General features: G+C 41.9%; 2 protein-coding genes across 2 annotated transcripts; both read right to left on the reverse strand.

Moving 5' to 3' along the window:
* Positions 1-724: 724 nt before the first annotated feature.
* On the reverse strand, positions 725-4,244 carry LOC310638920 (protocadherin alpha-5-like). Its single transcript, XM_083360282.1, has 2 exons — positions 1,535-4,244; positions 725-1,174 (listed from the first exon to the last, which is right to left on the reverse strand). Exons 1-2 carry the CDS (start codon positions 3,893-3,895, stop codon positions 1,076-1,078), a joined length of 2,460 nt encoding a protein of 819 aa, XP_083216408.1. The 5' UTR covers positions 3,896-4,244; the 3' UTR covers positions 725-1,075.
* On the reverse strand, positions 2,881-15,454 carry LOC310638921 (protocadherin alpha-5-like; the record flags this gene model as incomplete). The annotated part of the gene is made up of 3 exons (XM_083360283.1): positions 2,881-3,015; positions 9,007-9,109; positions 13,094-15,454. The coding sequence occupies 2 exons, from the start codon at positions 15,452-15,454 to the stop codon at positions 9,041-9,043; spliced, it is 2,430 nt and encodes an 809-aa protein (XP_083216409.1). The 3' UTR covers positions 2,881-3,015; positions 9,007-9,040.
* Positions 15,455-16,762: the final 1,308 nt, after the last annotated feature.

A 16,762-nucleotide genomic window follows, 5' to 3' on the forward strand; every position in this document is an offset into this window, starting at 1 on the left:
ATTGGGTCCCGAAATATTTATTTTAATCAATGTATATCTTCCCACCTCACAAAGATTTCTAACAACTGTTGTACTTGTGATTGTAGTAAACATAGAAAAATATAGACTCATATGGCTGGAAGAGACCTTGGAGGTCTTTTAGGTCAACCCACTGCCGAAGGCAGGAGATGTTATTGCATCCTGGACAAATGGCCATTTGATCTTTTCTTGCATACCTCAAATGATAGAGCGCCCACAACTCTGGGGGGCAAACTGTTCCGTTGTTTAATTGTTGTCACAGTCCAGAAAGCGCTCCTTAGTTCCAGGTTGAATTACCCTCTGACGACCTTCCATCTATTGCTTCTTGTCCTATACTCAGGTGCTTTGGAGAATGTCAACCTCCTCATCTCTCAGAATGCCCCGCACTAAGTATCCAAACTGAAAGTCCAGTGCACAAAGTCAGAAATAATAGCATTGATGGGATCTATTGAGCAAATGCTGGTGTTTACTTTCAAACATTGGCCTTCTCTAGCCATCAAATAAATGAACCTCTGACAAAAGGCACAACAAATTAATTAAATTTGCAACCCATAAAGGCAATACTTACATGTCTGTAGCAATTAACTGTTGAAGGCCAAGATCTTAAGCCTCCTGCTATACGCTGCTCAATTCACTGTATATAAGGATTCAGCTATTTAAGAAATGATTCAATCCACATTTTTGAGAACATTTTTTATTTTCTTCACTCATCAGGAGTTAGCCTTGGAACTGCATCTCCCAAGTTTTCACCCATTTTCTATTGGGAGCCTATGGGTTCTCCAATTGTTACATCTGGATATCTTGAGTGTTTGGATTGGAGAGCAACCAGAGACATCTGGGTTATGGGCTAAATTGGGAGGATAACAAAATATAGCCAAAGGCTATGGCAGACCGCATCTATATTGTTCCCAAGAAAACCTTATGGGACATCACCTATTCCCACCAATTTACTCAGGAAGTTATTTAATGAAAAAAAAAGGCTAGCCTGATAAAAATTGTCCTGCAAAACTCCGTGTCGATTTCTAGAATGTATTGGTTGACTGCTTGATGAGCTAGATTAGTATTTCAGTTCCCAGCCTTGGCAGCTTAAAAGGGTAGGGGCTTCATCTCCAATAATTCCTGTTGCTGAGAATTCTGGGAGTTGAAGTCCACATATCTGAAAGTTACCAAGTTTGAGAAACATTGCTAGAATCCGGCTAGAATTAATATAACACAAATAGAAAAATAAAATTTACTACTATATCATGCAGTCAAATAAAATATGACTTTGAAGCATATCTTTGAATACCACTATAATTCAAAAATATTTCCTTACAAAAATATTATAGATTTGCAAATAAATATCCAGATTAGCAAACCAGGTACTAGTGAGCATTATTGTAAATGTAAAATGATAGAGATAGACACCTGATAGACATAGATAGATAGATAGATAGATAGATAGATAGATAGATAGATAGAGTGATATAACAGAAATATGATTTTGAATGAATATCAAACAAAACTAGAAACTCACCTCTTTAGCTGAATCTGGAAGTAATTCTGTCCCATTCCTAACTTCCCCATTATTTGAGACAACGGGAATGTTGGGACTGAAAATCATAAGGTCACTCTTGGCACCAGCCTCTGCGCTCACCCCTGCCAGGATGTGACTGTGGCGATTGGAATAGGACCAGCTGCCCACTTCACTGGCACAGACCAGAGTGGCCATGCCAGGGCCATAAACCATGGATTCCTTTGCCTTGCAGTGGCATCGCAGGGCCACGTAGATGAGAGTGGCCAGCAAGAAGAGGCTGGAAACAGAGCAGATGGCAATGATCAAATAGACGTTGATCGAGTCCACCAGGGGCATGAAGCTCTCCCCTGATCTTCGAAGATTAATATCAGTTCTGATTGTCTGACCACTTGTCACCAGTGACACACTCAGGGTGGCTGTGGCTGAGAGCTGAGGTTTTCCATGGTCCTTCACCACAATCAACACATTCTGGATTTTGTTGCTTCCTTCTGACTCATCCAGTGAATATTTGGTACTCACCTCACCGCTGTACTGCCCCACAGACCATGGACCGCTGTTTTCTTCAACCAGTTCGTACCTGAGCCACGCATTGTAGCCAGAATCCGCATCCAAGGCATGGATCTTGCCTACAATATGCCCAGGCATCACGGGGACCACTAGAAGAATCAGGTTCTCTTCTGATGATCCTGACACGGCAGGTGCATTGTCGTTCTCGTCCAGCACAAAGATCTGAAGAGTCGCATTGCCACACAAGGAGGGCATTCCAGCATCCTTGGCTCTCACCTGGAACTCCAGCAGTTTCAACTCCTCATAGTCCAAGGACTGCAGAGCATAGAGCTTTCCACTCTCCGAATTTACAGAGATGTAGCTTGACAATGGCCACAGCTTCTCGTCTATCCAATAGGTGATCAGGGCATTCTCAGCTATGTCTGGGTCCGAGGCAGATACTGTGAAGATGTGAGCACCAGGGGGATTGTTCTCCTTCACAAAGACTGTGTAGGAGGGCTGTGTGAAGGCTGGAGCATTATCATTTATGTCACCGATAGGCACTAAGAGGCTGATGCTAGAAGACAGGGGTGGAACGCCCTGATCTTCCACTGTCACAACCATCCTGTACTCAGCCACCTGCTCTCGATCTAGGACTGCACCAACAATCAGGGAGTAGTAGTTCTTGAATGTGGACTCAAGTTTGAAGGGTACTCTGGTGGGCAAGAGGAAACAGTAGATTTGTCCATTGTTGTCAGAATCCCTGTCAGAAGCGCTTAGGATGGCTACCACAGTCCCTGGAGGGGAGTCCTCTGGCAGTGGCACAGAGAGAGAATTCACAGATAATTCTGGAATATTGTCGTTTATGTCCAATACATCAACAAAAACATCACAATGTCCTGATAACGGAGAACTGCCTTTATCTTCTGCAAAAATTTGAAGTTCATAGCAATTAATATCTTCATAGTCCAATTTTCCATTCACTCTGATTTCACCTGTATCAGAATTCATAGTAAATAACTTTGTGACATCTAGAGGTAGGCTATTACTAAAAAAATAAGTGATTTCCCTATTAATCCCCTCATCTATGTCTGTTGCATTCAGAGTAATGACTAACGACCCACTAGCTATATTTTCTAGCAACTTCACCCTATAAACAGATTGATTAAATACAGGAGGGTTGTCATTTACATCCAGCACATTAATGACCAGCTGAACAGTTCCTGTGAGTTTTGGTTCACCCCCATCAGTGGCTGTCAGTAATAAATGATGCACAGGCCTCTCCTCCCTGTCGAGTGGAACCTTTAACACAAGTACTACAGATTTACTCTCATCTTCATTATTTCCTGAATCAAGAATAAAATGGTTGTTTGGGCTGAGCTTGTAGGTTAACAGAGCATTAGTACCAATGTCTGCATCAGAGGCTCTCTCTAAAGAGAATCGTATTCCAGACGTTATGAATTCTGATATGCTCAGGATCTGTTCCCTGGCAGAGAAGACAGGAGCATTGTCATTCATGTCTTTGACTTTCACCTCCACATGGAAGAACCTCAGAGGTTTCTCCACAATCACCTCCAGATGAAGGACACAGTCTGCGGTCTTGGCACACAGCTCCTCCCTGTCTATCCGGGAATTTACAAACAAGATCCCATTCTGCAGGTTTACCTCAAAATACTCCTTCTCTCCTTTGGACAGCATCCGGAACATCCGAGGCACCAGCTCGCTCACCTCCAACCCCAGATCCTGGGCGATGCGGCCCACAAAGGTGCCGTGCTGGGATTCCTCCAGCACAGAATAATGGAGCTGGCCGCTCCCCATTTTCCAGGCGGTCTGGAGCAGAAGCAGCTGCAGCAGCCCCTTCGGCCAGGTAAGCATCGCAGACACAGGCACAGCACTCGCAAGCTCGTTCTCTTTTTCTCTAAATACCTTGCCTTCAAGGGGTCAGGAGCGGAGCCCACGTAGCCCAGCCATACTGGCAATGCTTTCATACGTTGGATCTTGGCTTGTTGAGATTTCTGTGTTGTTCGATCTTTCCCTTGCGGATCTAGCCGGCAGGAACGTCGGTCCCTTTAAGGGAGGGGCTCTGCATTTTCAGTTTCACTTAGAGGGTTTCCTTAGGAAACAGCGACCTCTTGTGACCGCATTTTAAAATGAGAAGCAGATCTCCATTCTTTATTCAGTCCCTGTGATCCTTTTTCCTTCGAGGGCTATGTCCAGAATTATTTTTCGAATTACCTGTCTTTGCTGGATATGTAGCTCTTAAATCTTTTAGGCAAATGACAAGCAGGATAAATTCACAAGCTCATGTGATATCTTAACTGACTTTATTCCTGAAATATATTTTTGATATCAAGACAGAAATTGACTGGCTCAGTCTTCCATTTATCTGAAACGCAATATGGTCTCCTGCCTTGGGCAGCGGGTTGAACTAGAAGACCTCCAAGGTCCATTCCACCCTATGATTCTATGAAAGAGAAGAAGAGGATGACCAACAGCAAGGTAGATGGATTCTGTGAGTACACCACTGGAAACCTGAAAGACCTAGTTAGGGACAGATTGTAATACAGGAAAAAAATCTATGTGTGGTCACTAAGAGTCAACAGCAATTTGATAGCACATAATCAATGAAAAAGGAGGCAGATTTCAACTGGGCATTAGGAAAAAATAATCTCAATTGTAAGAGTTGTTCAGCAATGGAGGCACAGCTGGAGGTGTAAATGCTTCTTTACTAGAAGTATATAAGCAGAGTCAAGATGGTCCTATGTATGAATGCTGTAAAACGTATCCATGATGGAATATGATGCTGAAGTGAGGGGAGGAGTAAACAGCTGAGTAGCCTTGAATCCCTTTTGAGTGCTGAAGGGAGATCCTCCCTAAAACTTTGGAGTATTTATCTAGTAGTTTTGTACTGCTTTATTCTAACAAGTCTCCTGTCTATAGGCAAGCAATAATAATCGTATCATTTCTGGTTCCTTGCACCTGATGGTATCTTTGCATTAGTTTATCGAATTTATTTCCAAGATCTTTTTCTATAAGTCTGTGGAGATTCTCACTCATCCAGGTCATAGTGATCACAAAGATGTTTTTTTCACGAGGCAACTGGACTTTCTTTGAAGATGTTTTGCTTCTCATCAGACAAGCTTCTTCAGCTATGACTGGATGGTGGCGAATGGAAAGATTTATACTCCTGCAGACAGCTGCTCATTTGCATCCTTTTAGCGAGTTGAATTGTTAAAGCTACCTGGAGGCTTATTTGTGTCTCCAGGGTCACTGAGTAGTGCAAATGGGTATGCAGTCTTCTTGGAAGCGTTAAATTAAAGGACTGTTTTGTAGACTGGAGATAGATAATGTTGGATCCCTCCCCCTCTGTTGAAGGAAGGCTGTTCAATTTTGACATAAATGGCCTCTTTGACCCCTCTTTCAAACCAGCAGTCCTCTCTGTCCAAAATGTGGATTTGTTGTCTTCAAAAGAGTAGCCTTTGTCTTTTAAATGCAGATGGACTGCTGAATCTTGTCCTGCTGGGTTTATTCTCCTATGTTGTGCCATACATTTATGAAGTTGTTGTTTCATTTCCCTGATGTACAGATCTGCGCATGGCTCACTGCATTGTGCTGCATATACCACGTTGCTCACTTTGTGCCTGGGTGTTTTATCCTTGGGGTGAACAAGCTTCTGCCTTAGTGTATTTTTAGGTTTGAAGTGTGCACGTATGTTGTGTTGGTTGAAGATCCTCTTGAGCTTTTCCGATATTCTTGCAACATGGAATGCCAACGTTGCTTCATTTATTGTTTTCTTCTTTGTCTTTTATCGAGGAGCTCCTGCTAGATCTTTTTTGAGATTTGATGAAGGCCCACTTGGGATAGCCACAAGTTCTGAGGGCTTTCTTGATGTGTTTTATTTCTTTTTCTTTTCCTTCTTTGCGGGTAGGCAGCCCTTCAGCTCTGTGGTGTAGGGTTCTGATAACTCCCAGTTTGTGCACCAATGGGTGGTGTGAATCAAAACGTAGATATTGATCTGTGTGAGTGGGGTTTCTGTAAATTTCAGTGTAAAGGGGTCTGTCCTTATTTTGGACAGAGAGGACCACTGGTTTGAAAGAGGGGTCAAAGAGGCCATCTATGTCAAAATTGAACAGCCCTCCCTCAACAGAGGGGGAGGGATCCGACATCATCTATCTCTGGTCTACAGAGCCTTGGTGGAGCAGTGGGCTAATGCCTCCTTAAGTAACACCAGCTGCCTGCAATTAGTGCAGGTTCGCATCCCACCAGGCTCAAGGTTGACTCAGCCTTCCATCCTTCCGAGGTAGGTAAAATGAGGACCCAGATTGTTGGGGGCAATAAGCTGACTTTGTAATAATGCCGCTTGGGGGGGGGGCGAAAGCCCTAATAAGCAGGCATATACATAGAATGAAGGCTACTGCTAAGCTTGTAAGCCGCCCTGAGTCTTCGGAGAAGGGCGGGATATAAATGGAATTAAAATAAAAATAAATAAATAAAAACACAGTCCTTTCAACAGTTCCAAAAAGGCTCCACACCCATTTGCACTACTCAGGTGACCCTGGAGACACAGATAACCCTCCAGGTAGCTTTAACCACTCACTAAAAGAATGCAAATGAGCAGCTGTCTGCAGAAGTATAAATCTTTCCATTTCCCACCATCCAGTCAGAGCTGAAGAAGCTTCTTGGATGAGAAGTCAAATATTTTCAAAGAAAAACATCTTTGGGATCTTTTCTATAAGTTATGTCTCTCTGATTCATAAACTATGTTTATTAAAGCTTTACTTATAAGAATAATACAATCTTCTACCAAATAATGAACTCTACTATCCTTCAGGTTTGTCTCCATGTATTCTAAAAGGCATGGGAAAACCATTTTTATAAAATTGTGGACACTAACACTTATTAGTTCAGCAAACTTTCCTGAAGGTGATCAATCTCTTACCCCAAATTCCATTTTATCTGCAATCAGCCCATTTGTCTTGTGTTCAGTTCTTCGCCCACTTTAAGAAGGATTCAGATAAACTTGAAGAGATTTAGACAAAAACAAGGATGATCATTGATTACAAGCTAATTAAAGGAACTGGGAAGTCTTAAGAAGGGAAGACAGAGCAAAGATATGATAGTTAACAGTTAAACTGTTATATGTGAAAGAAAACAAGAATATAAGAATCTATTGCCTATCATTCAGAGTGCAAGACATGGTATACTATGTTTCAGATACATAAAAAATGCATCCAAACAATAGTACTAATTAAATTAGTGAATTTCAAAATTGAAAAGAAAAAATCCTGAAAAAGAATCACACAAACAACATAATTCCAAGGAAAGGCTAATAATGACCCCAATTTAATTGTTGTTTTTTTAAAAAAAAACATCCACAAAGTAAATTAAGTATACTGTAAATGTAGACAGCAGCCATTATGATTAATCAACTAATAGCAAAGCCAAGTAATGGGACCCTTCACACATTCTGAGCCCCAGGCCTGGGTACATAGCCAAGTTTTTAGAGGATTGTGAAAAGCTAACAAGGTTGGGACCATTCTAATGTCTGAGGAAAGGATATTCCATAAGGCAGAAAAAGGCCATCTTCTAGTTCCTGACAGGGTCTGCAGCACACCGAGTCTGTTGGATCTGATCGAACAGGTAGAAACTCTTGGGAAAAGATGGTCCTTCAGATTACCTGGTCCCAAGCTTTGCAGAGTTATAAAGGTGAGAATCAGTATCTCGAATCGCACCCAGAAACACGCTGGCAAACAGTGCAGCTCACAGAGTAATGGTGTTTCATGTGCCATATAGCTTTTATTACCCGTGCAGCCACATTTTGCAACAACTGAAGTTTCCAAATACTCTTCAAGGATAGCTCCAGGTAGAGCATATTACAGTAATCTAAGTAGGAGATTACAAGCATATGGGTGATGGTGAGAGGGCCTCCTGGTCCAGGAACATGCGCTGCTGGCATACTCCCCAAAAGTGTGCAAAGTCTCTCTAACCACAGCAGCCACCTAGTCTTCAAGTAAAGGGACGTGGTGGCTCAGTGGGTTAGGATGCTGAGCTTGTTGATCAGAAGGTTGGCAGTTTGGCGGGTTGAATCCCGAGTGCCGCGTAACAGAGTGAGCACCTGTTACTCATCCCAGCTTCTGCCAACCTAGCAGTTCGAAAGCACATAAAAAATGCAAGTAGAAAAATAGGGACCACTACAGTGGGAAGGTAACAGCATTCCGTGCACCTTTGGCATCTAGTCATGCCGGCCACATGACCACGGAGACGTCCTCAGGCAAGCGCTGGCTCTTCGGCTTTGAAACGACTAGCACACATGTGCAGGGGAACCTTTACCTTTACCTTATAGGAGCTGTTAGTCTAGGAGGACCCCCAGATTGTGCACTGAGTCTGTCTTGAGTAGTGCCACCCCATTCAGAACTAAAGTATGAAAAACCTTTTCTTCAGAAGGTCCAAATACCCACCTGTTGATCAGGAATCCGACGAATCCAATGACAATCTTGATGAAACATATGTGCAGTTAACCCAGTTGCCTCAGCAGGCCTTCAAGGTCATGGAACATTCCTCGGAAAACACCTAATGTCCCTGAGATTAGAATAGAATAGAATAGAGCTGGAAGGGACCTTGGAAGTCTTCTAGTCCAGCCCCTACTCGAGCAGGAGAACCTATATACCATTTCAGACAAGTGACTGTCTTGTCTGATAACACTTGATGTTCTTGGAAGACCAAGGGTAATGGATAGCTATTTCTGTACTACTTTATTTTATCTAGAGTCTGTCAGCTTGTCTGGGTGAAGTGTGCCAGTGCTTCTGGGTGGTGAAGTAAACAATGCAGCAAACATAAATATGAGTGTCAAAGTGTATTCAGTGTTCCCTCTTCCTCAGAGGGGCCCGTCTTTATTCAGCCGAATAATCATGTAAAAGAATTAAAGGCAAATACCTGGACTCTGTCTTTATTCAGACTGAGCCACACCTGAAACCAACAAAACTCACCCACGCTGTCTTGTTAGGGTTGTAAAATGTAGATTTATCCTTCCAATCTTGAATAATAAATTTTCACCATTCCCCATACTAAAAAGTGCTGATCAAGGGAAACCTATCAAGATGTCAATAATTAAGATCATGCGGGACTTCCGGTGGCGGCGCGGCACCGAAGACAGCCTCTCCGGGCTGCCCGCGGCTCAGCTGAGTTATTTTCGCCCGAAACAGCGCCGATCAGCTGTTCGGGCGAATTTGAAGCCCCCTCCTCGGGAGAAGAGGAGGGGGTGAGCTCCCAGGTAGGGGTAGAGTTCTCCAGGGCCGCCTGAGCTTATGGCTTGGGCGGCTGAAGGATTGAACTCCCCCGTAGCCTGGGCTGCTCCCAGCTGGCCAGCGCCTCTGCTCCTGATTTCTTGGAGCAGAGCCAGGCGTCTGCGACCACCCCTGCCTGAAGGAATGACTATGGATTAAAGGAGCAGGCAGAGCGATACAAGAGGAAAAGGTGAAGAGGATTATTATATTTTACTCTCCAGCTTGATGGACTTTTTTTGGATTATAAATCTGAAGTGAAAGTGCGTCACAATTGGTAAAAGATGGCGGCTAAACCACCCCCTAAAACTCTTTGGAGTGCTGGAACTTCTCCGGTGCAACAATCATTACTGCAGGCGCTGCATCCTCCTGATGTATTGACATCAAAGGACTTACAAGATGCTCTTGAAAAACACACCCAGGTAATTTTGGAATCAATTAATGATAGATTTGCACAGATGGAGGAGAAATTGGAGAAATTGGAGGAGAGAATGGAGGAGAGGATGGAACAGAAGTTCAGAGTGATGAAGGTAGACATCTTGTCTTCAGTGTGTAAAGTGGCTCGTTGTGTGGAAGAATTGGAGGAAAAGCTAGAAGATTTGACTCAAAAGAATGCTATATTAGAAGCAAAAGTATTGGAGAATGAAGATAAAATGGAAAAGGAACTGAGTCTTGCTCAATATTACCAGATGCAGTTTGCCATTAGAATTAGAGGCTTAAAGGAGAATATTAAGGAAGATCTAAAGCAGCTGGTTTCTGAGGCTTTCGAAGTAGTATTGAAACAGCCAGCATCTGAAATAAAAGGAGGCATGGATAAAGTGTTTCGTGTGAATTCATGGATTGCTGGACAGAGAAAGTTGCCTAGAGATGTGGTGGTATATTTTGCAAAAAGGGAAATTAGAGATGAAGTTATACGAGCTGCTTATGATACTAAAGTTGTGATTGCTAATCAAGAAGTTTTGGTCTTAAAAGAAATTCCTCCAAAGATTCTAAGGAGAAGGAAGGATTTTACATTTCTTGTGCAAGAGCTCAAGCAACGAGATATAAGATTCAGATGGGAGATCCCAGTTGGGTTGATGGTGACGCACGAAGGTAAAAGGTACCGTCTGGTTACTGTGATGCAAGTGCGTGATTTCTACAATAATGTTTTAAATGCAACGCCATTAACACTTCTGGAAGCTGAAAAGGGATCTGGAGAAGGAGTGCATCAAGAGGCCGAAGATGGTCAGATAGAAGACAACGGTGTTGGAGGAGATCAAGATATAACCTCGTCGGATGATTCTATAGAACAGAGGGTGACGCGTGCTGCTGCAAAACGATCTAAGAAGAGAAAATAGCAGGATTTGCAGAAGTCTATGGAATTTCTACGACGTATTTATAGTCAAGTATGGGAGGTGGGAAAAGGTTTGGGTGTAGACGCAATATATTTTTATATGTGGTGGTTTTGTGGAAAGGGTGAGCTTTTTTTGGATTAAAGTTTGGTGGAATATACAGAAGATTCTCAAATGGAGGTTAAAGTTTTGTTCGCAATCTTTTTTTTTGTTTGGAATAATTATAGATGTGGCACTGGAAGAGGAACGGCCGATTATAGAAGAGTTGACTTTAAAGTTTTCTGATTTGGTTGAGGTGGCGAAGATTTTGGTTAATTTGAAAGATTATCTGTAAGAACGTTATATCATGGAATGGACAAAATGGATGGAGTCTATTTAGGATAAGTATAGGGTTGAGAAGTATTATGTAGTATTTGAATAACTCTTTTTTCCTTTTTTTCTTTTTCTTTTTCTCTTTCTATCTTGGGGTTTTTTTTCTTTTCTTTTCTTTTTTTGTTTTGTTTTTAATATATATTTAATACTATTAAGGTTTGTTTTATCCTATATAAGCTAGAGAGTGTTTCTTTTTTTATTTTAGTTTTTTATATATATTTAATATTGCTAAGGTTTGTTTTATCCTATATAAGCTAGAGAGTGATGGATTTTAGAATTTATAGTTGTTAGTATATGGTTGTTTATGTTTGCTTTTTTTTATATATATACCTTGTATTTAGCTCTGGGAAGTTGGGGGGAGGGGGGGAGGGGGGGAGGTAGGGGGGGGAGGGGGGAGGGGGGGAGGTAGGGGGGGAGGAGGGAGGGGGAAGGGGGGTTTTTTAAAGGAAAATTGTATCTTAAAACTTTTCAATAAAAAAATAATAATTAAGATCATGCACATATTTAAATTATATTTATATACAATACACAACATACAGTATACAGAGTCAAAATACCAAATTACATATATGCAGGCTCAACAGCCAATTCCAAAATCAAAATCCCTTTCTTTTCAACCCTTTTGCAGTCTAATAGAGTCAATAACTTCCTTCCTAAATAATGCTGAAATAGCACAAGGCTTATGATTTTGCTTAGGATGTAGGAGATTCAAAATCTAGGAGCAATGTATTTTGATTTTATTAATTATTTTCTTTTCCTGAGCAAGCTACTTTTCCTTCTGGGCTTTTGGTTTAAAAATCACAGGGGCACTCTTTATCTAGTTACCTGAGGTAGAATGATTTCACTCACAGGTGAGTGATTGAAGCAATTACAATCAAACAGAACTTTGCCACATTCCTAAAGATTTCAAATTAGAACTTTCATTTTGGTCCAGCCCTCTCAATGGAAGTGGGCAGTGAAGAAAAACATATACTGCTGATTTTATTTGCAGTACTGGAATAGCTGAAGAAATGTCCTGCGTAAAGAAATACTATTGTATCTCCCCTTCATCAACATAGAAGGTAAGTCAATTACTAGCAATGGCTTTTTTTCCCAGTTGGACAGACACTGCAGAAGGATCTTGACAGACCTGAATACTGGATCCTATCCAACGAAATGAAATTCAATGGTGAGAAAAATAAGGTTTTCCACTTAGGCAAGAAAAATCAAATGCATAGGTATAAAAAGTGGTACCTGCCTCAGTAGCAGTAACTGTGAGAGGGATCTTACTGTCCTAGTGGACAACCACTTAAATATGAGCTGCTGCAGCTGCCAAAAAAAGCCAATGCAGGCTTAAGTTGCGTTAACAGAGGGATAAAATCAAGATCACATGAAGTGTTACTACCGCTTTATAATGCCTTGGTAAGACCATACTTAGAATATTGCATCCAACAACTTTGAGTATCAACAACATATGAAAAACTTTAGAAAGTCTAAGAGCAAACGTAAGGATCTTTCTGCTTTCCTTCTTTTCAAATTATATTGTTTATTAATTTATTGATTCCTTCCAGTTCCTAAGATATTCACAAACAATGTTCTTTTAAAAGTTTGGAATACATGCATCAGCCAGAAATATTATTCAAAAAAACCCATCAGACTGAGAATCCATACTTTATTCATTAAAGAGTAAAATTATTCACAAAAGCAAAATTATTTAAATGTTCCACTTGTTTAGTAGAATCATGAACAAAAACAAAAAAGATTGCAAAACATAATAAATACCCAGAGTCACTTTTGATGGAGAGATGCCCTATTAAGTAAAATAATGATAGTAAGCTTACTTATTTTTCTATTAGAGAAATAACTTTGAAAACTATTAAATAAACTACAAATTTAACATGTACCTCAGTAGCCACATATATTCCAAAATTTCTTAGAATTAATGACTTTTAAATCAATTGATTAACAAAGAGGTTCATTGCCAAGACTATTATTTTAAATTTAACACTTCAGTTGAAACAATAGTTTGTACTGAGATTAACCCTAAAATAGAAGCACAAATATAGGGTGTTGACTTTATGTCAAGGACTCCAAAAAAGAGCAAAACTCACCTCTTTAGCTGAATGTGGGAGCAATTCTGTCCCATTCCCAAGTTCCCCATTATTTGCAAAAACAGGAATGTTGGGACTGAAAATCATCAGGTCGCTCTTGGCACCAGCCTCTGCGCTCACCCCTGCCAGGATGTGGCTGTGGCGATTGGAATAGGACCAGCTGCCCACTTCACTGGCACAGACCAGGGTGGCCATGCCAGGGCCATAAACCATGGATTCCTTTGCCTTGCAGTGGCATCGCAGGGCCACGTAGATGAGAGTGGCCAGCAAGAAGAGGCTGGAAACAGAGCAGATGGCAATGATCAGATAGATGTTGATCGAGTCTACCAGGGGCATGAAGCTCTTTCCTGTCTTGGGGAGGTGAATATCTGTTAGGATGGCCTGGGCATTTTTCACCAGTGACACACTCATAGTAGCTGTAGATGAAAGTGGAGGCTTGCCATGATCCTTCACCACAATCAACACATTCTGGATTTTGCTGCTTCCTTCTGACTCATCCAGTGAATATTTGGTACTCACCTCACCGCTATACTGGCCCACAGACCATGGACCACTGCTTTCTTCAACCAGTTCGTACCTGAGCCATGCATTGTAGCCAGAATCCGCATCCAGGGCATGGATCTTGCCTACAATATGCCCAGGCATCACAGGGATCACTAGAAGAATCAGGTTCTCTTCTGATGATCCTGACACGGCAGGTGCATTGTCGTTCTCATCTAGCACAAACACCTGAACAGTCACATTGCCACACAAAGAGGGCATTCCAGCATCCTTGGCTCTCACCTGGAACTCCAGCAGTTTCAACTCCTCGTAGTCCAAGGACTGCAGAGCATAGAGCTTTCCACTCTCCGAATGTACAGAGATGTAGCTTGACAATGGCCACAGCTTCTCGTCTATCCAATAGGTGATCAGGGCATTCTCAGCTACGTCTGGGTCCGAGGCAGATACTGTGAAGATGTGAGCACCAGGGGGATTGTTCTCCTTCACAAAGACTGTGTAGAAGGGCTGTGGGAAAGTTGGAGCATTGTCATTTATGTCACTGATAGGCACTAAGAGGCTGATGCTAGAAGACAGGGGTGGAACTCCCTGATCTTCCACTGTCACAACCATCCTGTACTCAGCCACCTGCTCTCGATCTAGGACTGCACCAACGATCAGAGAGTAGTAGTTCTTGAATGTGGACTCGAGTTTGAAGGGTATTCCGGTGGGCCACAAAAAACATCTTACCTGTCCATTGGTACCAGAATCCTTGTCTAAAGCATTGATGATGGCTACCACAGTCCCTGGTGTGGAATCTTCTGGTAATGGCACAAATAAAGAATTGACAGATACTTCTGGAATATTGTCATTTATGTCCAATATGTCAATGAGAAGTTTACATTGTTTGGACAATGGAGGACTGCCTTTATCTTCTGCAACAATGTGAAGTTCATAGAAATTTGTGTCTTCATAATCCAATTTTCCAATCACCATGATTTCCCCAGTATCAGAATTAATATCAAATGTATTTTTAAAATGTTGAGGTACTTTATTACTGAAAAAATAAGAAATTTCACTATTAATCCCTTCATCTAAGTCTGTAGCATTCAGAATAATAACTAATGACCCACTACCTGTATTTTCTAGCAACTTCACCCTATAAACAGATTGATCAAATGCAGGAGGGTTGTCATTTCCATCCAGCACATTAATGACCAGCTGAACAGTTCCTGTGAGTTTTGGTTCACCCCCATCAGTGGCTGTCAGTACTAAATGATGCACAGGACTCTCCTCCCTGTCAAGTGGAATCTTCAGTTCAAGTAGTACAGAGTTGCTCTCATCTTCATCACTTCCTGAATCAAGAACAAAATGGTTATTCATGCTGAGCTTGTAGGTTAGCAGCGCATTGGTACCAATATCTGCATCAGATGCTCCTTCTAATAGGAACTGGGTGCCAGAGGTTATCAGTTCTGCTATGCTCAGGATCTGTTCCCTGGCAGAAAAGACAGGAGCATTGTCATTCATGTCTTTGACTTCCACCTCCACATGGAAGAACCTCAGAGGTTTCTCCACAATCACCTCCAGATGAAGGACACAGTCTGTGGTCTTGGCACACAGCTCCTCCCTGTCTATCCGGGAATTTACAAACAAGATCCCATTCTGCAGATTTACCTCAAAATAGTCCTTCTCTCCTTTGGACAGCATCCGGAACATCCGAGGCACCAGCTCGCTCACCTCCAACCCCAGATCCTGGGCGATGCGGCCCACAAAGGTGCCGTGCTGGGATTCCTCCAGCACAGAATAATGGAGCTGGCCGCTCCCCATTTTCCAGGCGGTCTGGAGCAGAAGCAGCTGCAGCAGCCCCTTCGGCCAGGTAAGCATCGCAGACACAGGCACAGCACCCGCAAGCTCTGCTCTTGTTCTCTAAATACCTTGCCTTCAAGGGGTCAGGAGCGGAGCCCACGTAGCCCAGCCATGCTGGCAATTCTGTCTTAGATTGGATCTTGGCTTGTTGAGATTTCTGTGTTGTTCGATGTTTCCCTTGTGGATCTGGCCGGCAGGACTGTCGGTCCCTTTAAGGGAGGGGCTCTGCATTTTCAGTTTCACTTAGAGGGTTTCCTTAGGACACAGCGACCTCTTGTGGTTATAATTCGAAATGTTTCCATTGGGAAAAAAAGACTTCTTTTTTCTATACCTACTGTATGTTACATTAATTAGTTTCCTTTTTTATGGATAGGTACTTTTATTTCGATTCCTAGCAATGAGGTGTGCGATTGTTTGCATCTCATGCTATTCTTCCCTGCACAAAGAAGTGGTTGATGTAAAAGTGGCTGATTAAATCAATGAATATTCCTCCTTCCCTTTTTCCCCACGCACTCTAGATTTCCCAATGCCCACAATTTGTGTCCCAAATGGGTTTAACGTTTCCCTTGTTTTCCCACTCTGTAATTAATATAGAGTTTTGCACAGTAAGGAAAGTTTCCCTTTTCTTTATTTAAAAAAAATGTTTTGGTTGCAACGTAGTGGAATAAAGCTGTAAGATTTCAGTAAATGCCATTTTGTTTCACTGAAGTTTAATCATCAGGGGTTTTTTTTTCTTTGCTTCAAAGTTTTCATGGTCTTGCAGTGACATGTAGCAATGAAGGAACAATCTGTTTCCTTTAATATAATCATTTCAGCATCAAAGTAATGATGTTGCAATAAAAGGGGGAGGGGGAAAAATCTAATGAAAAGAAATGAGCATCAAAGGAGGGAACACGGAATGGACTCTGAAGGTATCCATAGGTGCACATATCTATGAAAGCAAAGGAAAAGAATGGGAACTAGTTAAGAGGGAACTATCCATAAAGTTAAAAGAAAGATACTGGGAGACCTACACGCAAAGGGGGCTAGCAAGGAACATTTGCCTGTCTCCACAATTGAGAAAGCCAACAAGCAGAAGAATGACCTGTGGTGGCCATTGTCTTGAAAGCACCAATCCAGCTCTCAATCCAGACTGGAATTTCTAAAGTCAGCTCTAGGAAGCGAGAGGGGGTCAGCAAAGGGGCCTCAGGATCAGGATTAAATAAACTAATGAATCCCATTTCAAAGACTGTTCTGAAGTGTCCGTTGTTCACTCATATAAAAATATCTATATTGTTATGCATGTGTACCTCTATGCATTTTTTCCTTTTTGTTTGTTCATTGTGC

Source organism: Vipera ursinii (assembly GCF_947247035.1).
Source record: "Vipera ursinii genome assembly, chromosome: 3".
NCBI classification, from domain to species: Eukaryota; Metazoa; Chordata; class Lepidosauria; order Squamata; family Viperidae; genus Vipera; species Vipera ursinii.

Excerpts from the sequence above, each read along its gene's own strand:
- LOC310638920 (XM_083360282.1), bottom strand. The coding sequence starts at position 3,895 with ATGCTTACCTGGCCGAAGGGGCTGCTGCAGCTGCTTCTGCTCCAGACC. Across the intron at positions 1,175-1,534 it reads TTCCAGATTCAGCTAAAGAG|ATATGTGGACTTCAACTCCC; the intron begins GTGAGTTTCTAG and ends GGTAACTTTCAG.